We start from the raw sequence: 23,868 nt of genomic DNA on the forward strand, positions 1-23,868 counted from the left end.
TCCCCGACTTGCTCATTCCTAAACCCTGATAGGATTCATAAAATGGCATTCTCCTCCATTTCATCTGCAGGATCCAGTCCATTAGCTCCCAACTGAATTGGGCCTCATACAAAACGCAGAGGTGCCAGCAGTAACCCCCTTATAACTACTAGTACAGTGGTTAGGGCACTTAGGGAAAATATGGAACACGCCAGTTCCAATTTCTTTTCTGCTTGATTTAGAACAAGGACTTGAACCAAATCCAGGTCTCCCATCTAAGTGTGTTTGGTATTGAAGTGTATTTTGGGATAGCACTCTCAGTCTTACCTGTTGCAGCTGTTCCACTCTGTATTAAACACTTCAATAGTTTTGGGGTTAGAGAGAGCGAGAGTGAGACTGGATCTATAGACTATACTCAAGATCAACCAGAACATATGGGCTTGATCCAGGAATCCTGGCTGAGGTTCTATGGCCTGTGTGATGCCCAGAGAACAGAATAAATTATAATAATGTTTCCTTTCAGCTTTGGAATCTAAATCAATGAGTCTCTCCAAGGTAAGGGGAAGCAGGAGGGAAATTCAGACTCATCTCTTAGGCTATATCTACACAGCAGCGTTATTTTGGAATAACTGACATTATTCTGAAATAACATAGTCTGTGTCTACACACAAGCAGTTATTTTAACATAATGTCAAAATAATGGAGAGTTAGAGGACTGCTTATTCTGACTCCTGTAACCCTCATTGTCCGAGGAGTAAGGGAAGTCGGAGGAAGACTGCTCTATCTCAAAATAACTGCTGTGATCACAGCGCCAAAAGTCGAAATAAGCTTCTTTAACTTAAGCTACACAATTAGTTTAGCTCAAGTTGTGTAACTTATTTTCAGTTTAGCCCTGCTGTGTAGGCAAGCCCTTAGTCACCGTGTCTCCTTGGAGAAAATCTTGGGGGAGTTCAGATTTTGCATCATCCCTTTTTCAAGGATTTAACTAAAGTCACAATCTAGCCTAAGAGACAAAATAACAGGCAAGCTCAAAATGCCATTTTAGTCACTTTTCTGAGCAGAATAGCTCATTAAGGGTATGTCTAACACTACAGAGATCAAAGCTGCCACTGTCAATCTTCCAGGGTTTGAAATAGCGGGTACAATGAAGACATGCTAAATCGTGCTGATAGGGGCACTCCGGTCAATGCTGGTAGTCCTGCTTCCATAAGGAGTAAGGGAAGTCAAAGGAAAAGCATTCTCCCTTCAACTTCCTGCTGTGTGGACAGCACCAAAAGACAAGTTAGGCTACTTTGACTTCAGCTACGCAATTAATGTAGCTGAAGTTGTGTATTTTAATTCAACCTTGTCCCATAGCGTAGACATAGAGTGATGTTTTTGGAATGCAATTTTATATAAAATTATTTGTAAATGAAAAAAACCTCATATCTGAGATAGACACATTACATACATTAAATAAATAAGATATTCTGCCGCTGTTATTTGTTTCATAAATATTCCCATTGATATTAAGGGGTTTGCTCAAATGGATTAAAAGGAGTAGCAAATTTAGACCCCAAATAATGACGGGCCAGAATGAATTCTTGTCTACGTGGGCCAAGAAAGGCAATAACTCTCTTCCCTCCCTTTTGCTTGGTTTTCATAGATTGCAGGTCATGGTCTGGTTTGAAGGACAGCAGCTGCTCCCAGATATGCCCTTCCTATGAGCAAGAGGCAGAGAGAGGTGCAGAGTTAGTGGAGCCTTGACCTTATCTGCTATGTGAAGGACAGAATAGGCTCCAAGGCATTTGCATTCATTCAAAGGCTACCCCCTTTTCCTGGAGCGAAAAAGGAGGAACAGGGGGAACTGTGATTCCAAGATCCCCTTCCCAGGGCTATTCCTGAGGTGCAGCAGTTATCATAGAATCATAGAATTGTAGTGTAATGCTGACAGGCAGAACTGAATCTGGCAGCTTATTGCATGAGCCTCTACAGCTTGAGCTAAAAGCCAGCTGACTCTTAGCTAAGGCTGTAAAGCAAACTCATTTTCTCTCTCTCTCTCTCTCTAGAAGAGATCTAAGAGCCATTATATAGGACAGTCGGTGTGTGGGTTACAGTAGGACTGGAAGCAACCTTGAGAGGTCATCAAGATCAGTCCCCTGAACTCATGGAAAGACTTAGGATGTTAAAATTCAATTATCTGGCTAATGATATAGTTGGTACATTTTGTATTGACTATACGATTAGTTGATAAGCGTCGCTCTGCAGAGTTCCAATGGGGGCTAGCTACAGGAGCCAGCTCAAGATGGAACTGAGATGTTCTGGCTTCCCAGCCACCTGTGCGGTAGCTCTGCATTTTAAATGTAGTAAGAGTAAGAGCCCCTGGGCTCTTTGTACATTTAAAATGCAGAGGCACAGTGATCAGCATGAGCCAGGACTGCTTGGTCTTGGCTCGAGCTGAGTCCAGCAGCCCCTCTTTGCAGCGGACAGCCCTGTCTGCTGCAAACAGAGGTTGGTGCAGGAGAAGCCTCTGCTCGCAGTGGCCAGGGCTGGCTGTGGGTAGGGGCTGGTCAAACACCAGCAGCTGGAGCCAGAGTAGCCTCTTTTTTCAGCTCAAGTCAGATTCTGGAGCTACCCCTGCTACGGCTCTGCAGAGTGATGCTTACAGACTAATCGATACAATTTGTATTGACTATATCATTAGCCAGATAATCACATTTTAACATCTTTAGTCCTTCCATGAGTTCAAAGGACTGGACTTGATGACCTCTCAAGGTTGCATCCCTGTCTGCTGCGAACAGAGTCTGCTTCGGCACCGGAGTTCATGACAGCCTGAGCAGCCCATGCCTGAGGCCAGCCTGCAAGCTTAGATGTTGGCATATAGCATCAGGCTCAAGTTAGGGGAATACAGAGCCACACAGCATCAAAAGAAACTGCAGGAGGGATTTTATCTCCACCAGTCTTGCATATGCCAGTGGTGTGCTATGGCCCTGTGCTTTTGGCCCCTTTTGAAGCAATTTGCTTCCCTGGAAGCACCTGGAATTTCTGAGATACCTGTAGCATAGGAACAATGACTGTGGTTGGTCCATGAGTAGAATGTTCAAAGTGGAGGCATGGCTTCTGGCCCTATCCTCCCTGCTACATTTACTAGGGCAGGAGCAGTATGACCTATAGAAAAATTTCTTGTCGTAAACTCAAGCCACTTCATTATGAATTTTAACTTCAATTTAAAAAATAAGTGATTTCATGGAGTAACTTCAATTTCCATGGTAATTGCTTTGAACTTCCCTTAGGGAATGATAAATGCCAATGAACACAAAAGTTTATCCAGAACTCAAATTATAAAATGAGGACCAATATTTTTTCCTTTTTTTTTGTTTGTTTACTTTTTTGCCTTTGGCTCCGTTGCTACTAATATGAAATCACAATCAAGAACGGAAGAAAATATTCCAGGTAAGCAAGGCATCTTACAAAACTCACAAATATTTCCCAAATAAATGTTTATCTTGCTCTGCCCTGCAGTGTAATTTTTAAACACTTCTAAACTTTGTGGTGGCCTGGAATTTTGTCTTCCTAACTCTTCAAAACACAAAACAGCCTACTTTACTGTTGACTTTAAATAATTATTGGCCCTCCTGCTGTGTTTTTAATATACCATGATTGCTGTACAAATATCATGACATTCACACCCAAGTAAAGGAAATATGTGGAAAGGAGTCAGCACAGATGGACTTCAAACAGCTATTGGAGGTAAAACAAGTAAAGAAAAAGGAAAAGGAAAAGGAAAAGGAAAAGGAAAAGGAAAAGAAGAACTCAACTTATTCTGAGTTGGCTAAGATCAATTATAAGCAACTTGTCACTTTTGAAATGGAGATTAAATAGACACAGTTTTCTTATTACATTAAATAAATGTTTATATCAGAGAAAGATCTTGTGACAACTTTAGGGGGAACTATGGTAAACATTTTGTTTAGAGGTGACATTGACTATATATATTATAGCTTTTATTTTGATTTCTCTGTCTTTTTATTATTGGGAAATGTGGTTGTAAATGGGCTCTTCTAAGAACTTATATAGTGTGGGCCGTCTATCTTACCTTAAATCTTCTGTTTGTAACATGAATGAAGCTAATGGGAATTTTGCTTACGGAAAGACTGCATGATCGAGGCCTTTTAATATAATAAATCAAATCAGTGAACTCTGGTGCTTCTTATTTAAACAGCAAATACTGTTAAAATAAACAATATCATCCTTATTTGCCCAAGTGGGCTTGTTATTTAATGTGGATAGTAAGACATAATTACTTAAAAGGCATACACCTTTATTTAAAATTGATGAAAAGCAACTCATTAAATCATATTAATTCTCTACAATAAAACATTCTATTAGTCACTTGCAAATCTTGCTTCAAACAACCAGTATGTGGCGCTGTCTCCTGCCAAAAAAACAGTCCTGACATTCACAAAGCTGGTCTTCAGTAGAGCTAGTGTTTACATTGCCTGCTGTAAATGTCACAGCAAAACACTGAAAAAGAACTAATTGTGTTTTTATAGTAGCAAGAGGTCAATGCTTTATGCTTTTCAGGAAAGGATTATTTTTGCTTGAGTTTTTAATGTTTTTAATGCTAAGGGATGACCTTTTTTTTTGTTTATGAGGGGGAGACAGCCAACAATTCCAAGAATAAAGGAATCAAACCAAACAAAAAAAACCCCAAAATAGATAAATATATTTTAGAATATGAAATAGGAAAAGAGGTGTACTATAACAAAGTTACATGATTCACAAGTAAAAGGATTTTTAAGAGCAACAATTTAAAAGTGGTTAGCAATAATCAGCAGAAAAATTCACTCAAAAGGAAAAGCTTGTGTGCTTTAACAAATTGCTAGTTTTATTCTATAGGATGTCTAAAAGCTGTGTATGTCTAATAAATTACAACAATCTTTTGTATACTTTCAGAGTTTGAAAAAACATTCTATTTTGTGCATCCTACATGTTTCCAGAGCTTATGTTTCATGAATTTTTTACTGAAATCTTTCCCTATCACATCCAACCCCCACATTCATAAATGTACATTTATATGTGTATGAAATCTCTCTCTATCAAACATGTATACATTTAGTCCTTATAGGTTTTGACTGCCAAACTTGTTTAGCAAGCGCTTATACCACAGTTCCTGAGTTCCTTTGGTTTCTTAATCTCTTTGTAAGGGCACATGTTCTGTGAGAATTTGGGTTTAGTGGCACTGAACAGCCTGCCTTTTATGTGCTAACCAACTCAGTTTCACTTAAAAGGAATTCAGAGACCCGACAGATGATCTTTGTAACCATGACCTTTCAAACTGAATAAACTGTAACAAACATTTTACCAATGAAGGACCCTGTGCCTCTTCCTACCCATCTTCATAAAATCAATGAAACAGCAGTACTCATGGACTTTTAATTTAGTTTTTTGTAGTTTAATATGAAACATTGTTTGGGTTAGTGAAATACTAGTAACTCAGGAGGGAAAAAGCTGTCTGTCCTCCATACCTGTAGTATTTGAGCACCAAATACAATTATTAAAGAAGGCTGAAGATTTTTTTGACAGGGAGTATTATTTAATAAAATTATAATGAAAGTTGAAAGCATTTGGTGTGCTTCTACGCATAATGAATCAGTCAAGGGTAATGGGCTTTCAATTTTCTGTTCCTTTATAGCCTTGGGGTGTCACAGAGGAATTGCAGAATTCTTAGGTTTTGCAAAACCTAAACCAGACAGAATGGGTTAGAAACAGACATTTCCTGAGTTGGAAAGGCATACTCTGGCCATCTCTGACTAGCAAGCTTATAGCGCTAGACTTTAGCAGCCTTGTTAAGGCTACACCATAATTTCATAAGTAAGATGATTATTTTTACTACTCTTGAGGTGCCAGGTTGGGGCAGATTACCTTGGGCATGTTGGATCAGTGGATTACACCAGATGTTACTTAGTAGTTCCCAGACTGTGGCCTTCAGAGATACAAAATCTACTAGAAGTGGGGCACAGTTTACAAGCCACCAATAGCCTCCACTCAGCTGAGGGGCTCAGGACTGCTCATCATAACATGCAAAGTATGTGGAGCCTTCTGGAGAGGTAGTTGGGATGGCTCCTGAGCTTCATCTATGCATCTCCAAAGTAACCTTCTATTCATTATGTTTAGGGTGTGTCTGTACTGCTGTGGCTGTCTTGGGTCCGCTGTCTTGGGTTTGCGAGGTTTGGGCTGCTGAACAAAAAAACTATGTTGTAGATGTTCAGGCTCAGACCTAGGCTCTGAAACCCAGTGAGCGAGGGTGGGTCACGGGTACATCAATGCAAGGATAAAAACCCCGCAACCTGAAAAATTGCTGTATAGAAGTTTGGGCTCTGGCTGGATCCTGAGCTCTGAGACTTGGTGAGGTTCGTCTCACAGCCTGATCTCCAGTCTGCCCCAGAAATCCTGCATTGGAATTATTAACCCCACAGCCAGAGCCCCTTGAGACTGAATCAGTTGACCTTGGCTCTGATGTATGGTGCCACAGATGTTTTATTGCCATGTAGATGTACCCAGATAGCACACTGCACTGATTAGTTTTTAAGCTTTCCCTCCCTTACAGAACCCATTTCCATAAGCTGTGGTAGCACTACCATCAGGCCAATCCTCTTCTGCCCTGCCACAGTTGCTCCCTCAGGCACAGGAGGACGTTATTTCTAATTGCAATTTCCCAGCCACCCATAGGATGAATCTGGCCATAAACTACTATCAAATTATCCAGATTACTGATGGCGACCCAAAGATGGAATTTGATCCAGAAATACTTCTAGCCACAAAAAGAAATTAAAAGTGAAGACTTTCCTCCATCCCTATTATAGTTACATTTATTGCAAGTCTATGTAGCACTTTGAAGACTAACAAGATGGTTTATTAGATGATGAGCTTTCGTGGGCCAGACCCACTTCCTCAGATCAAATAGTGATCTGAGGAAGTGGGTCTGGCCCACGAAAGCTCATCATCTAATAAACCATCTTGTTAGTCTTTAAAGTGCTACATAGTCCTGTATTTTGTTTCAGCTACACCAGACTAACACAGCTACATTTCTATCACTATTTATTGCAAGTGTCTGACTGAAACTAATGTCTGATGTTATCAGATTCCTTTGGAGTATGACACCTAGTCCAAGCTCTGTTTTCATTTATTCAGTTTCTTATATCATGCCCAGCATGAAATTGAATTATAGCATAGATATGAATATCTTTGCTTTAGGCTTAATAATGTCCTTGGACAGACTTAACTTAAGTTTTTAAGGTTTGATTCTTCGCTGTTATACTTCTTTATTGCCTTATATGTATGTATTCAGGATAGAATAACCTACAGGAGCTTCTTGCATACATTATGCTGGTATCAGTCCAAGGGTGAGGAACATGGCATTACTCTGTTGTAAAACTAGTACAGGTTGGACCTCCCAAAACCGGGACGCTCTGGTCCGGCAACAGCCATAGTCCAGCAGAACCACGGAAGTTCCTGGACCAGAGAGAGAGTCTTGGCTGGGAGCCCCAACAGCAAGAGGGCTGGTGTCTGGGAGCCTGGCAGGGCTGGGGTTGGGACCGGGGCCAGAGCTCCGATAGTGCAGCTGGGGACGCAGCAGCCTGGGTAATGGGGCTGGGGCCAGGAACACTGCCACAGCAGCCACAGCACATAGCAGTGGGACAGGAGCCAGGGCGAGGGCCCCAGCAACCATGGCAGTCCCAGGGCAGGGCTGGGGCAGTGCAGTAGTAGGGCTGGGGATGTGGCAGCCTGGGCTGCTGGGGACGCAGCAGCCCGGAATCCTGGCAGGATGGGGGTGACAGCTGGAGCCAGAAGCGGGAAGTGGCAGTGGGCTGTAGGGCTGGTAATAAGGGACTTCCCCTGGTCTGGCAAATTCCCTTGTTCAGTTCCAGTCAGGTCCTGGGGGTGCCGGACCAGAGAGGTCTAACCTGTACTAGTGAGATCAGTCACAGTCAATGTTCCTTGTAAACTTTTCCATCCATGTGCAAATATTTTTTGATCCTTGTGCGGAATACATTTTGTTATGTGCACCAAACACGTGTGAATGCACACCACCAGGAGAAACACAAACCTAGCTGTGAGCACTCTGCTAATCAGCTGGGTGGCATTGGAATCTATCCTTTGTGGCTGCTATAAATGCACAGCTTACACAGAGCACTGGTCAGAGTCTTGTTTCATTGAAGGCGATTTTTCCAACATACATTTAGCTGTATTTTACAATATATTGAGCAAAAGAGATTACAGCAGTCTATAAACCATTGACATAATAATCTATACATTATTTTGACAGTGGACATATTTACACCTCCTATAATGGCCCCAATTCTCAGCTCTGTCATGTGATACAAGCTTGGGATCACCTAGTTTGGAAGATTTAACATACTGACTACAGTTGGGAAAGAATATATTTGTTCCTTGTATTATTTATGGCAGCAATCGGTGTTTATATACAGTATATTAAAATTAATGTATAATGTAACCTATGTGCTTTGTACTGTGTGCATGCACTGTAAATACACAAACAATAACAACAAAAGAATAGTTATTGTATGTGTATTTTAGCTATTTTATTTTATAAAGCACAAGGTGTTAATCATTTTAATTTTATAGTTATTGCCTAAAGGCAGTAGACTAATGACCTGTAAAATTTATTGTTAAATAACACACTAGGATGAGATTTCATGCAAGCTCCAGTCTGGAACAAATGTTTAGCACTGACTTGGGATTTTACTATGGGGAAACTCCCAGTCTTCAGTAAGCTGCAATTTCACTACACTTTTTTAGACCTTAGCACTGAACAGACTAAGAGGAATTGTCCAGTAGCTGAATGCATCTAAATATGAAGCAAAATGCAGGACAATGTAGCACTTTAAAGACTAACAAGATGGTTTATTAGATGATGAGCTTTCGTGGGCCAGACCCACTTCCTCAGATCAAATAGTGGAAGAAAATAGTCACAACCATATATACCAAAGGATACAATTAAAAAAAATGAACAAATATGAAAAGGACAAATCACATTGCAGAACAGAAGGGGGATGCGGGGGTGGGGGGGTGGGAAGGGAGAGGAAGGAAGGTAAGTGTCTGTGAATTGCTGATATTAAAGGTAGGGAGAGTGGGATGTTTGTGAGTTAATGGACTAACGGCTACATTTCTATCACTATTCTGCATCTAAATATGTCTGAGTTCATAAGTAAAAATAAGGCATATGAACCCAAGAATAGTATTAACAATAGAATGAAATAAATATGAGGTTTGACGGAGGGTAGGGGAGGAACAGACTCCAAGGCGTGCAAGATGTGCTTGTCTGTGTACATACCGGGCGTGTCTTTTTAAGTCAATATGCCTCAGTGGGGCTGTGTGTTTGTGTTTGCCTGGGTGCATTAGGCATGTTTGTGTCTGATAAGTAGGTAGACCTGCTTAAGAGCCAGATCCGGCAGGTTGCTGCGTGTCTTCCTTTCCCTGTGATGTCAGGGAGAGCTAACAGGGCTCAGCACCTGGCACTAGCAAGCCGCGCGTGTGTGTGTGTGTGTGTGTGTGTGTGTGTGTGCGCGCGTACGAGGGGTGTTTGTGTTTTGGGGTGTCTACTTCAGAGCAGCTGAGGGCTGAGCGCTAAGCAAGCAAAGGGGGGTACGGGTAGGATCTGTGTGCCAGGGTATGTGTCCAGGAGAGAAGTTCACCAGCTCCCTTGCATTCTCTGTCCCCTGTCTGCGGCCAGACAGCCCGGCTCGGCTTGTCACTCCCATTTCTCGCAGCCAATGGCACAGCCTCCTGTCACCCTCACCCCACCCCCTCCAGGGAGTAAGGGGAGGGGTGTGTTCTGGGGAGGGGAGGTCGGAGAGGAGGGAGGGAAGGGGGGGGTGAAGAGAGTTGAATGATTGAACTTTCTTGTTTAGTTTCTGCAGCGCGGAGCTTTCCCCCCCAGTCCAGTCCAGCACCAGCTCGGTGCACGGGAGCTTATCCGGGCGGCTCTTGCGCTCAGCTGCACCCCTGCTCCCCCTCCGCACCCACCCGCCCGCTGCGCGATGGTGCGAAAGGATCCCGCTGTGGCGCTGACCCTTTGCCTTTGGATTACGGCTTCCTGGGGCTGCCTGGCTGCGGCTGCCGGGGTGGCTGCAGCGCGCAAGCAGGACGAGTCTTTCTCCGCTGTCAGTGTCTACAGAGCCAGATGCACCTCCAGGTGCCTGAGCCTGCAGATCACTCGCATATCTGCCTTCTTCAAGCATTTCCAGGTACGGTAACAGCGCAGTAGCGGAGGAGAGACCCTCCCCCCCCCCCCCTTGCACCCGCACCTGGCCCTGCTCGCCACGCGCTCGCCACGCGCGCAAGCCCTGGGCACGGGGACACTTGCTGGGCAGCGCTGCCCCGGGGCTGGAGTGCGCGCGCTCAGGGTGAGGCGTGGGTGGGGGGTATATGGGACGGCTCGGACTTCAGCGCCTCTTTGCAAACTCCTCGCGCAGGAGTTTCCAAAGGGGCTGCTTATGTCGCAGGATAGACTCCCCTCCCCCCCCACACACCGACCCACACACAAGTCCCTGCCCCAGAGGTTAGGCAGGTGGACACCCTTTCCCACCAGCGCAGGGAGCACCCAGAACTAGGAGTGGAACCGAGCCCCCGCCCTTACGCTGTGTAGACAAGCACCACTTTGAGGCTGCTGAGTGCCCTCCTGCCGGCGCAGAGCGCTGTGCTCGGCGGGCTTGGCTACAGGCTCGCAAGCACTAGGAATGGCATGTGGGGATTTCTTAGCCCTGCTGGAACGGGGCGGGCTTGCTGGCTGAGATCTTCCACTGAAGCAGTCAGCTTGTGCCCTAGAAAGGTGACTTGAGGGGGGCAAGGCAGCTCTCTTCCCCCTGTCACAGGTGCCCCGTTTGCGCTGATCGGTACTTGGACAACAACAGGACTTGCAGCCCCGCGCTTCCGAGGGCTCCTGAATTCACGCCGGGGCTATGTCCTGGGATGGTTCCATAAGCGCGCACGACTGCTTTTTACTTGGGAGACTTAAGAGCGGGGTGAAAACGAAATAGGACAAGACACTGGGGTCTGTGGATGTGAGGGGGGGGGCTTAGGGGCTGCAGCAAGTCTGCGGGGAGGCAGATGCTCTAAGTTTTGGTTGCTCTGATGTTAAGAAGCAGGTGTGCATTACGGGGCATCGGATCTTAGTGGGGTTTCTCTTATGGTCGACTTGAAAATGTAGGGCGCTTTCTTCAGAGAAGTGGCCAAAGGTTTGGAGCCTCTGTTCCTTTCTGCCACAGAAAAAGCGGAAGGGGAGACGATGGTTATAATACAACTCTGCCCTGTGCCACAGCCATGCAGGACAAGTCTCTATGGAGTGGTGGAGGTGATGATGAATGATGGGAGTGGGGGAGGAATGGGAATTGGGATACAGGTCAAGAGACAGCATGAGACTGAGACCTGTCTTGGGTAAAATGAGACACCCCTAAACGGATGGCTCAAAAATACAAAGCATTGCGGAGATCTTATCTTATTAGGAAATCGTGTATCCTTCCCACTCGCCGTGTCCACAGCCTCCCTCTTTAGTACCTCTTCCAGCCTCCCAATCTGCCCTTCCCACCTGTTCCGTGGCGACGAAAAGACTGAATCGTATTGACCAGAAGGAAACAGTGAAAACACTTTGAAGTGCGTATAAAAGCAGCCCTCATTCCCCTTCATAAACTGGCCTTCCACCAATTTGAACAGAGGAATATATTAGCAATCTAGTGCTCTGTCCCCAAACACAGATGAGGATAAGGTGAGAGGGAAGTGATCCTGTTTCTTCCCTGCCCTTTAGAGCGCACTGAAACAAACACAAACTGCCAGAGAAATGTTTGCATAAAGAGCTTTGTTTATGCAGAGCAAAGGAGTTCATCTGAAGTGTTGTATTTTAAAAAAACTGGATCACCTATAAAATATTTTAAATTCAATCAAAAAATAACGCCCAAATGCTTTGACATTTCCATTCCAACAGGAGCTGTCTAGTATCTGTAGCTGAATTTAAAAATAAAAAGTCTACAAAAGAATGCAAAGTAACCCCTCTTAAATGGAGATGGAGAGCCTGAGATACTCTACTGACTGTCCATATGAGAAAGAAAGGGGAAGGGAAAAGTATCTGAACTTGCATATTCATTTGTGTGGCAAAGAGTACTTGCAGTCCCAAGATTTTCCCTGAAGATGCCCTGGATTTTGGAACAGTAAAATGCTTGCTAAGAAAATGTCTGGAAAGCAGAAAAAACATGAAAAAGCAGTTCCTAGTATATTTTATTGCATTGTCAGTGGGTTGTAACTTATTTGTTTTACAGTGTCAGTGGCTAAGGCTGCAGTTTAGATCAAGCCAATTTCTAGTCAAAGGCTTTTTTTGTGTTTTCTTGGCATGATTTTTTTCCAAAGTAAAACTGCTGACAGAATGCACATTGCCAAACAATACTGATTACATTTTAATTAGCTAGGGTGAAATAAGCTGCAAATTACTCATTTAGGACTTAATAACTGGCCATTTTTATTTTTTGTAATCAATTGCAAATCTAGAAGTTTTAACCCTAACTTGGTAAAACACAATGAAATTAACTTTTCGGGGATTAAAATGACTAGATATGATTAGATATGAAATGACTGTAATGTTTAGAAGAAAATGATCTGGTTTATAAAAGTTAAGCTTCTCGTTGTTTTAATGTAAGAAGGAAGAGTGATTTCATAGGGTACACTCATTGTTTGATATCATAGAATCATAGAAGATTAAGGTTTGAAGAGACCTGAGGAGACCATGTAGTCCAATCCTCTACTCAAAGCAGGACCAACCCCAACTAAATCATTCCACCAGGATTTTGTCAAGTCTGGCCTTAAAACCTCTAAGAATGGACTGGCCACCAACTTCCTAGGCAACCCATTCCAGTGCTACTAGCGAAGTAGGCTTTTTCCTAATATCCAACCTTAACCTCCCGCACTCAACGTGAGACTTGTTCTGATATGCATAATACAGACCTATGTGGCATTATTCAAAGAGGAGGATTACCCTCAACTTCTATCTCTAAAGCAGCTGTTGCTGAAGTTCTTCACTGCAGAAGATGCCACATTATCTCATTATCTGACTTAGCCTTTGAAGTGACAAAAGCATTAGCTCAGCACGACAGCAAAATGTTGTATTGCAGAAGTGGGGGATCTCCAGCCCACCAGCTGCAGGTGGTTCCAATGGGTGAGCCCATGGAGAGCAGCCAGGAAGTTTGCTTACCTGATTGTCCACAAGCATGGAGCTCCACAGATCCCAGTGGTCATGGTTCACCATTCCCAGCCAATGGGAAATGCAAGAAGCGGTGGCCCAACATGTGCCATTTTCTGCAGCTCCTGCTGGCGGGGAAAGCTGAACTGCAGCCAGTGGGATCTGCAGGGCTCCATGTCTGCAGACAATCAGGTAAATAAAGTGTTCATCCAGCTGCTAACCCAGATCAACTGCTGATGTTTTGTCTCACTAAAGATTACAGGAAGAATCATAGAATCATAGAATAATAGGACTGGAAGGGACCTCAAGAGGTCATCGAGTCCAGCCTCCCGCCCTCAAGGCAGGACCAAGCTCCACCTACACCATCCCTGACAGATGTCTATCTAACCTGTTCTTAAATATCTCCAGAGAGGGAGATTCCACCACCTCCCTTGGCATTTTATTCCAATGTTTGACCACCCTGACAGTTAGGAATTTTTTCCTAATGCCCAATCTAAACCTCCCCTGCTGCACTTTAAGCCCATTACTCCTTGTCCTGTCCTCAGAAACCAAGAGGAACAAATTTTCTCCTTCCTCCTTGTGACACCCTTTTAGATATTTGAAAACCGCTATCATGTCCCCCCTTAATCTTCTTTTTTCCAAACTAAACAAGCCCACTTCATGAAGCCTGGCTTCATAGGTCATGTTCTCTAAACCTTTAATCATTCTTGTCGCTCTTCTCTGTACCCTTTTAAATTTCTCCACATCTTTCTTGAAATGTGGCACCCAGAACTGGACACAGTACTCCAGCTGAGGCCTAACTAGTGCAGAGTAGAGCGGCAGAATGACTTCATGAGTTTTGCTTACAACACACCTGTTGATACAACCTAGAATCATATTTGCTTTTTTTGCAACAGCATCACACTGTTGACTCATATTCAACTTGTGGTCCACTATGACCCCTAGATCCCTTTCCGCCATGCTCCTTCCTAGACAGTCGCTTCCCATCTTGTATGTATGGAACTGATTGTTCCTTTCTAAGTGGAGCACTTTGCATTTCTCTTTATTAAACCTCATCCTGTTTACCTCTGACCATTTCTCTAACTTGCTAAGGTCATTTTGAATTATGTCCCTATCCTCCAAAGAAGTTGCAGCCCCACCCAGTTTGGTATCATCTGCAAACTTAATAAGCGTACTCTCTATCCCAATATCTACATCATTGATGAAGATATTGAACAGTACGGGTCCCAAAACAGACCCTTGAGGAACTCCACTTGTTATCCCTTTCCAGCAGGATTTAGAACCATTAACAACAACTCTCTGACTACGGTTATCCAGCCAATTATGCACCCACCTTATCGTGGCCCTATCTAAGTTATATTTGCCTAGTTTATCAATAAGAATATCATGCGAGACCGTATCAAATGCCTTACTAAAGTCTAGGTATATGACATCCACCGCTTCTCCCTTATCCACAAGGCTCGTTATCCTATCAAAGAAAGCTATCAGATTAGTTTGGCATGACTTGTTCTTCACAAACCCATGCTGGCTATTCCCTATCACTTTATTACCTTCCAAGTGTTTACATATGATTTCCTTAATTACCTGCTCCATTATCTTCCCTGGGACAGATGTTAAACTGACCGGTCTGTAGTTTCCTGGGTTGTTCTTATTCCCCTTTTTATAGATGGGCACAATATTTGCCCTTTTCCAGTCTTCTGGAATCTCCCCTGTCTGCCATGATTTTTCAAAGATCATAGCTAAAGGCTCAGATACCTCCTCTATCAGCTCCTTGAGTATCCTGGGATGCATTTCATCAGGACCTGGTGACTTGCTGACATCTAACTTTCCTAAGTGATTTTTAACTTGTTCTTTGTGTATCCTATTTTCTAAACTTACCCTCTCTCTGCTTGTATTCACTACGTTAGGCACACCTCCAGACTTCTCGGTGAAGACCAAAACAAAGAAGTCATTGAGCATCTCTGCCATTTCCAAGTTTCCTGTTACTGCTTCTCCCTCCTCACTAAGCAGTGGGCCTACCCTGTCCTTGGTCTTCCTCTTGCTTTTAATGTATTTATAAAAGGTCTTCTTGTTTCCCTTTATGCAGTAGCTAGTTTGATCTCATTTTGTGCCTTTGCCTTTCTAATCTTGCCCCTGCATTCCCGTCTTGCTTGCCTATATTTATCCTTTGTTATTTGTCCTAGTTTCCATTTTTTATATGACTCCTTTTTTATTTTGAGAATGCTCAGTGCCAGTGCTTAGTTTGTAATGTAAGAGGTGCTGAGGCACAAGCAATTTTTTAAAATTTTATGACTGATTTAGGAAGCCCAGAAGTGCCAGGACAATGGGCTGCTAAACCACTGACAGAGGCCTGGCACAAATTTGTGCCTGTCCTGAGAAGACCTAATTTTTCCTCAACACCTCAGTTGTAGTCCCTCAGTAGTTGGGGGTTAGCCAGATAGCTCCTGAGCAGGCTGGTGAGAGGTGCTGCTGCTGGATGAAAAACATAGATGGAAAACTAATTGAAATGCTGTACTCAGAGAACAGTTATCAATGGTTCAAGGTGATATTTAGTAGAGCCTTGTGGTCAGTCCTGGATTCAATACTAGTCCACATTTTCATTACTGACTTGGAGAATGGAGTGGAGAGTGTGCTTATCAGATCTGCAAGATTAAAATTCAACAACCTTGACAAATTGGAAAAATGGTCTGAAATCAATAAGAAGAAATTCAATAAAAACAATTGCAAAGCATGTCACTTGGAAAAGAAAGAAACAAATGTACAACTACCAAATGCAGAATAATTGGCTGAAAGTTGTACTGCTGAAAAGGATGTGGGGGTTATTGTAGAGCTCAAAGTGAATATGAGTTGACAGTATGATACTGTTGTGAAAAAAAAGCTAATGTAATTCTGGGATGTATTGACAGGATGCATTATGTAACACATGGAGGTATTTGTCTCAATCTGCTCAATACTAGTGAAGCCTCAGATGGAGTACTTTGTCCAGGGGTGGGCACCACACTTGAAGAAAGATGTGGACAAACTACAGAGAGTCCAGAGGAGAACAACAAAACAGATACAAGGTTTAGAAAACGTGACCAACGAGGAAAAGTTTAAAACTGGGCATATTTGGTCCTGAGAAAAGAAGATTGAGGGCAGACCTGATAAAAGTCTTCATATATATTAAGAGCTGTTATAAAGAGGTCAGTGATCAACTGTTCTGCATGTACACTAAATAAGTAATAGGACTAATTTACAGCAAGGGATATTTAGGTTAGGACAGTGGTCACCAACGAGTAGATTGGGATCTATTCGTAGATCTTGGAACTTTTGACAGATGACTCTGACAGGTTTGGCCGGGAGGCTTCAAGTGCTGGCACTTCATTTGTCCCTCTCAGCATTGCCCTGCTGCTCCTGCCCTCTGACTTGGGGGTGCCCCTCAAGCCCAGGAACTCCCTGATTGTTGTGCAGGGCACAGAAGAGGAAGGGGGTTGCTGAGGTCAGAGTGTCCCTCCCTCCACCATGTACTCTATTTCCACAGAACAGTAGGGATGGAGAGAGTTTGCTGGCTGCTTTTGGGAGTGGTGCAGGGTCATGGTAGGGATGATCCTGCCTTAGCCCCCTGCACCACCACCCAGAATCCACCTGTGGTATGTGATGTCCAGCTGTAGCCAGCATTCCAAATCCTGGCCCCAGTCCTGAACCCCTCCTTTACCCCAAACCCCTGTCCTAGCCATGATTCCCGCTGCACCTAAACTCCCTCCTAGAGCCTGCACCCTGAACTCGCTCTTCCACCTCAACTCTCTGCCCCGGGCTCAGCTCAGAACCCCTCCCACATTCCACATCCTTTAGCCCAAGATCAGCATCTGAATCCTCTTCCTCAAACCCCAACCCTCTGCCCCCAGCCTGATAAAAGTGAGTGAGGATGGGGGAGAAAGGATGGAATGAATGGGGAGGAGGGACTTGGAGAAGGGGTGGAAAGGAGGCAGGGGAAGGGTGTTTGGGCTTGAGGAAGATCTTGGGCTACGTCTAGACTGCAAGCTTCTTTTGAAAGAGATTTTTTTCAAAAGATACTTTTGAAAAAGGCTCTTTCAAAAAAGAGCTTTTAGACTACAACCAGTATTTTCAAAAAAGCAAGCCACTTTTTCGAAAGAGAGCACCTAGGCAGTCTGGATGCTTTCTTTCGAAAAAGCACAGTTTGCATTACATAGCGCCTTTTTTCGAAAGAGCACTTTCTAAAAAAGGCATTCTTCTTCGTAAAATGAGGTTTTCCGTGGTCAAAAAAACCTGCCGCATTCTTTTGATTTTCTTTCTAAAGAACACAGCAGCAGTTTAGACACAAGGGAAGTTTTTTTGAAAAAAGGCCACTTTCATGGGCACACTTTTTCAGATGACCGGAGTTATGAGTTTAGGATGTGCAGACCCAAAATAAATAGGAGAGGGGAAGGGGAGAGGGAAGGAAAAAAAGAAGGGAGGTGGGAGACAGGGAGCTAGAGGGAATCAATAAGTATCTGAAGATTAGGTAGTTAAAACGAAGTAGATAAGAATCAAAGTCAATTGATAGTATCATTCCTGACATAGGAGTCTCCACAAAGAGCTGTTTGCACCTTAATCTGCAGTTAAATTGGTAGTGATCCAACCAACCTTATTTAGTTTTACTTGGTCCTGCCTCAGAATGAGAGACTGAACTTGGTGTCCTCTCAGGATCCCTTCCAAACTTACATTTCTATAACTTTGTCACTTGATTGACAAGGAGTTCTTGGAGCATAAGACCTGGGCCATGGATTTCTCAGTAAGGTGCTCTTAGAAGACTCATTTTCATACTGCCTTTTCTTCCACTTCTCTCTCTCTCTCTCTGGCTCACTGGCCCATTAAGTATCTATCTGAAATGGAACATCTTCAGTGGAGAGGTTGAGGACCCTCTGCAATAGAATGTCCCTTAGCCCAGTAAGTAGAACACTCTGCAAGAGGTGGCAGATCCCACTTCAAATTCTTTCTCCCCATGAGAGAATGCTCTAAACCAGGAGTGAGGAACCTCTTTTGGGTTGGGGGCTGCCCTGCTATGATTATGTTTTTTAAACAAATGTGTTGCAATGGTAGAAAAAATATTGTGTGTCTGAAAACTGTAGGTACTGGGGATACTTGCAATTTTTTAAAATATCTTTAAATATAATATCTGAGAAGATTTGAATTTTCAAGGAGGAGGATGTATAATGCTGTTTAGTTGTAATCAGGTGTAATCAAGCCAGGTAGTCTAAACTTTAGTAAAAATAATTATACTGTGGTGAGAGAATTTTCTAATTGTTCTAAATGCGCCATTCTCCTGTCAACAAATGAATTTAGGAGAACTAGAGTTTTTGACAGACTAAAAAAAAAAAGATCTCCAATTTTGCATCCTTAGTCTTTTGTGGGTACAAATAATTGTGCATGTAAGTTATAAGATTTATATGTCTTGCTACAAGATTGCACCTAGAAATCAGGCAGATAGTTAAAATGGTCCTGAAAATTATCACCACATACAAACTGATAGCTCTTAAAACATTTCATCTACAATTGATTGCAGGTACACCAGTTGTAGGGCCAGATTGATGCTCCTTGGCAGTTTGGCCTACAATGCTCTACTGCAGAAGTAAGGGAGAGCTATCCCATCTATAGAGTGGACTGGGGCAACTGTCCTGGACCTCGCACTTCGGAGCAGCCTGTACCTCAAGAGCATGCAGGGGAGGCACTGACAGCAGTAGTTGAATCTGTCTCCTACCGTGGCCTGCCCTGAGCCAGGCATTTACTTCTTTTTCTTGCTTTCAACCCTGTCATGCTGGGGCTGCTCAGTCTGAACTCTGCTAGCTCCTGTGGTCATCTGCCTGCTGGCCACCACATGGTCTGAGTGCTCCCCAAAATCCCTTCCCTTCCTGGTCCAGCACCTTCAGGACTTGAGCAGTCCCGAACCAGAGAGCTTGCCAGACCAGAGGAGGGTCAAGGCTCCACTCCCAGTCATCAGCCTCACTCCGGGGTGCCAGCTCCAGCCACTGGGCTCTGCTCCTGGCCCTTACCACTTGAATCCATTCCCAGTTGTGGCTGGGGTTGCACTTCCTGCCATACCATCCATGCTGTCACCTGTCCCAGCTGGGGCTGCTTTCCTCACTCTACCAGCTCTGGCTGCACTCCCAGCCAGCAGATGGCGCTGTGCTCCCCACTGTGTTGGCCCTGTTGCCGGCAGCCCTGGCCAGGTCTGCGCTTCCCACCACGCTGTCCTGGGTTGCAGTCCCAGCCACCAGTCCAGAAGGGGTCCTGCTGGACCACGGATGTTGTTGGAGCAGAGAATGCCAGATTTTAGAGGTTCAACCTGTAGTACCATTTCAGCAACCTGTGCAGAGCAGGCTCACCTGACCCAGACCCTGCACCTCCAGGCTTCCACCTTGGAGAGGCAAATGGAAGGGGACTCCTTTTCCAGTGGTGGGACCAACAGAGCCCTCCAGCACAGTGGCCTCCTCCTACCACAGAGGAGCACAGATGAGTTTTGTTGCACAGCACTGGTGTCCCCACACCTCCTCCTTCCTCTGCCCTTTCTCTCCTCTCCCAGGACAGTGTGTGTGAGGAATCCTTGCCATGAAGAGGGCTGGCACTTATCACCTCCCCCACCACACTCACTTCAGAATCCTCCTGGCATTTTTTCAGCTTTCTAACAGCAGGCTCTAGCTTTGGGGTTTCCCTCCCCACAGTAACAAGTCCCACAAGTCTCCCACCTCAGGTAATACTGGCAAATTACAGACAAACAGTAGAGAGAATCATATAAACAGAATCCTAGAACTGGAAGGGACCTCAGGAGGTCATCGAGTCCAGTCCCCTGCTCTCACAGCAGGACCAAGCACTGTCTAGATCATCACTGACAAATGTCTGTCTAACCTGCTCTTAAATATCTCCAGGGATGGAGATTCCACAACCTCCCTAGGCAATTCATTCTAGTGTTTAACCACCTTAACAGTAAGGAAGTTTTTCCTAATGTTCAACTAAACCTCCCTTGCTGCAATTTAAGCCCGCTGCTTCTTGTCCTATCCTCAGAGGTCAAGGAGAACAATTTTTCTTCCTCCTCCTTGTAACACCCTTTTAGATTCTTTGAAAACTGCTATTGTGTCTCCTCTCAGTCTTCTCTTTTCTAAACTAAACAAGCCCAATTCTTTCAGGGTATGTCTACACTACCCTCCTAGTTCGAACTAGGAGGGTAATGTAGGCATACCGCACTTGCAAATGAAGCCCGGGATTTGAATTTCCCGGGCTTCATTTGCATAAACTGGGCGCCGCCATTTTTAAATCCCTGCTCGTTCGAACCCCGTGCCGCGCGGCTACACGCGGCACGAACTAGGTAGTTCAGACTAGGCTTCCTAGTCCGAACTACCTAGTTTGTGCCGCGTGTAGCCGCGCGGCACGGGGTTCGAACGAGCAGGGATTTAAAAATGGCGGCGCCCAGTTTATGCAAATGAAGCCCGGGAAATTCAAATCCCGGGCTTCATTTGCAAGTGCGGTATGCCTACATTACCCTCCTAGTTCGAACTAGCGGGGTAGTGTAGACATACCCTCTGTCTTCCCTCATAGCTCATGTTTTCTAGACCTTTAATTATTTTTGTTGCTCCTCTGGACCTTCTCCAATTTCTCCATTTCTCCATGGGTGAATGACAGTAGAAAATTAGGTAGGATCAGAGGCGAAAATAGGGAAAGGACAAGTTAAAAGTTACTTAGACAAGTAAGCGCTCAAGTCTCCAAGACTTGAGGACATACATCCTAAAATAGTCAAGGAGCTGATTGAGGAAATATCCGAACCATTAGTGATTATCATAGAAAAGTCATGGAAGACAGATTCCAGATGACTTAGAAAAGGGCAAATATTCAATCTATAAAAAGGGAAATAAGGACAACCTGGGTAATTATAGGGAAATCAGCTTAACTTCAGTACCTGGAAAGGTAATGGAATAAATAAGCAATCAATTTGCATCTACCTAAAACATAATACAATAATAAGCAATATTTAGCATGGGTTTGTCAAGAACAAATCATGTCAAACCAACCTGATAGTTTTCTTTGGCAGGGTAAAAAACCTGGAGGATAAGGGAAAGTGACAGATTTAGTATAGTCTTGATGAAGGAGCGGATGTTGGAATTTCTGGGAATAGATTTCTGTTGCTTACATTTCCAAGTGAAACAAAGGTTGACCTTGGTAGTGAGAAGAGGAAGATAATAGCTTTTTACTTTTACCTATTGCAACAATTGACTCCTCTCTTCTTACTTATTTTTATCTCACTATATAATTCTTCTATCTCTTTTTCTTCTTTCCTGGATCCCCTCTCCTCAGTTTTATTACAGAATGACCCCCAAAGTACTGTAACGTCTTTATATTTTAAGGCTTTGCTTTCACAAGTAATTACATTTGAGACACTGCTGTGATTTGGCATTGCCAGTGCCTTCTTGAGACAACCCCTATAATTCACACTCATCTGTTATTATTTTTGTTATTGTGTATTTGAATTACTGGAGCTCCTAAAATCAAGACCTCATTGTGCTAGAACCTATATAGTCACTTACTAAGAAGTTCCTACCCTCAAGAACTTATAATTTAGATTACAACAGACCACATCAGGTGAAGGAACCAAGCAAGGTAGGAAAGGGAAGAAAGCTAAGGAGGATGAGGTAACAGTAAAAGCAGTCCCTAGCACAATGATCTTCAGTCATGGATTTTTTTTAGAATTTAAGATCTTATATACAGCTTGATTCACCCCTGCAATGGATTTATATTGATGTAAAACTGGAGTAACTCAGTAATGAATCACACCCCATTCTCCTTAGCCACAAAGTGAATACATAATGTGTTTACTTTTGATCCATATATAGCAACTCTGTCAAGAGAAGTGAACATAGGAACCTTGAGCTGTCCCCATTTTCTTTTCAATGTTGTGATTTATTTCTGCACCACTCTGAGCTAATAGATCATGAGCTAACTAACAGTCCTTTGATCAATGTAGATCTGCAGGTGGTGAAAGAAGCATGTGGGGTTAGGTAAATTGACAGAAGCAGGTTGAAGCACTCTTTTGTATCCCTCTGTCTCTTCACATGGTGATGAATATCAGCTAAAGGACACATTTTACAGACTAGTTAAGGAAAGGGGATGGTTTTTGTTGCATCCTAGTGGCAGGTGACAGCCTCTGTTGAATCTTCATATTTGATATTTTTTTGAATTTTTAAAGAGCAGGAAACATAACAGGCTATTTTCAAGTCAGCTGTGTAAACATATCTCCCATCCAGTAACTAATGAATTCTTGATGAGCAAGGAGCGTATGTGTGTGTGCTATTGGATGTTTTGTATGCAACATATTACTTACTGTGTCATACATTTTCATTTTAATCTCTCTCTCTCTCTCACACACACACACATACACCTTTAGTCCTAAGACGCACTGGAACTGGAAAAAAATTCTTACTGGTGATCAAACCCCGCACTGCTATTTATAATTTAAAAGTTGTTGGAAATCATACTGATCTCTAGTTTCTACAAGACAAAAAGGCTACCTGGTCCAGACCTACAGGCTACAACAACTAACTTCAGACATTTTGTAAATCACAGAAGGGAGAAGCAGGCCCGCCAACTGGAGAGGTGGCAGGGGAATTGGGGCAGTTGCCACAGGCCCCAGTCATTCAAAAGGGCCCAGGGCTCCCAGTTGCTGCAGCCGCTACTGCAGCAGCAGGAGCACTATGAGCATTTTAAATCACCACTGGATCGCTGCACAGCACACTCCAGGCAGTGCTGAGGGCTGTGGGAACTGCCATAATACAGGTGGTGCTGAGGGATGGCTGCCCTCAGCCCTGCCCCTTCTCCCTGAGGCCTCGCTCCTTTTGGGAGCACATAGCTGCCCCCTCCCACATCTTGCTGGAGGCACAGTGAGGCTATCGGCACTCCTGGGAGGAATCTTTGAAATTCATACTGGCTGTCTTCATTCAGGAATGGAGACCATTACTTACAGATAAATCAACATTTACCTATTTTAAAAAATTTAACAACATGCACACTGTTGTGGCTGACAGCCAGTAGGTCTTCTACAGTTTCTGATGTTTCAGTTTTTCTTCGCATTTTTATGTATTTATTTTCACTTCATAAAATCCCCTCTTATCATTAACATTCTGATGGTGGGATTTTCAGAAGAGTTCAGTGTTGGCCAATGCTGGTCCTTTCTAAGTAAATGGTAAAACTTCCATTTATTTTAATTGGACTAAACTTAGACCAATGATGGCTGTTCTAGGAAAATCCATTATGAGGGTTGTTGTATTAATTTCATAGGTCAAAAAAGTTAAAGGTGTTGTAAAACAACATGAAAACAGTGACACGGCAATAGGGTTGCCAGGTGTCCGGTTTTGAACTGGACAGGCCAGTATTTGAACTTTCTGTTTGGGAAACAAATTGAGAAAATATAAATGAGAAAATATAAATGTCCGGTATTTTCTAAATAAGATGTAATGCAGATTGTGATGTAATGTCAAGCGTGACCGGTATTTTTGTTGAAACCATTTGGCAACCCTACATAGAGAGGTCTGGGTTTTTTTATATGGAGATCTTGGTTTATTTAGTTTCTTGACGAGCAACATAAAACTCCCTTCTAAAACTGAATGTTTATTGATCAAACACATTAAAAAACAAGAAAT

General features: G+C 43.6%; 1 protein-coding gene across 3 annotated transcripts in view; it reads left to right on the forward strand.

The window, feature by feature from the left end:
- Positions 1–9,856: 9,856 nt before the first annotated feature.
- The window catches only part of ANOS1 (anosmin 1), a 197,014-nt gene continuing 183,002 nt past the window's right edge, over positions 9,857–23,868 (forward strand). For all 3 annotated transcript variants that reach the window (XM_075915284.1, XM_075915293.1, XM_075915303.1), the window contains exon 1: positions 9,857–10,229. In XM_075915284.1, coding sequence (XP_075771399.1) covers positions 10,023–10,229 — 207 coding nt within the window. In that variant the 5' untranslated portion in view covers positions 9,857–10,022. The remainder of the gene's footprint in view (positions 10,230–23,868) is intronic.

The sequence above is a fragment of the Pelodiscus sinensis genome, chromosome 1, assembly GCF_049634645.1.
Source record: "Pelodiscus sinensis isolate JC-2024 chromosome 1, ASM4963464v1, whole genome shotgun sequence".
Taxonomy (NCBI): Eukaryota; Metazoa; Chordata; order Testudines; family Trionychidae; genus Pelodiscus; species Pelodiscus sinensis.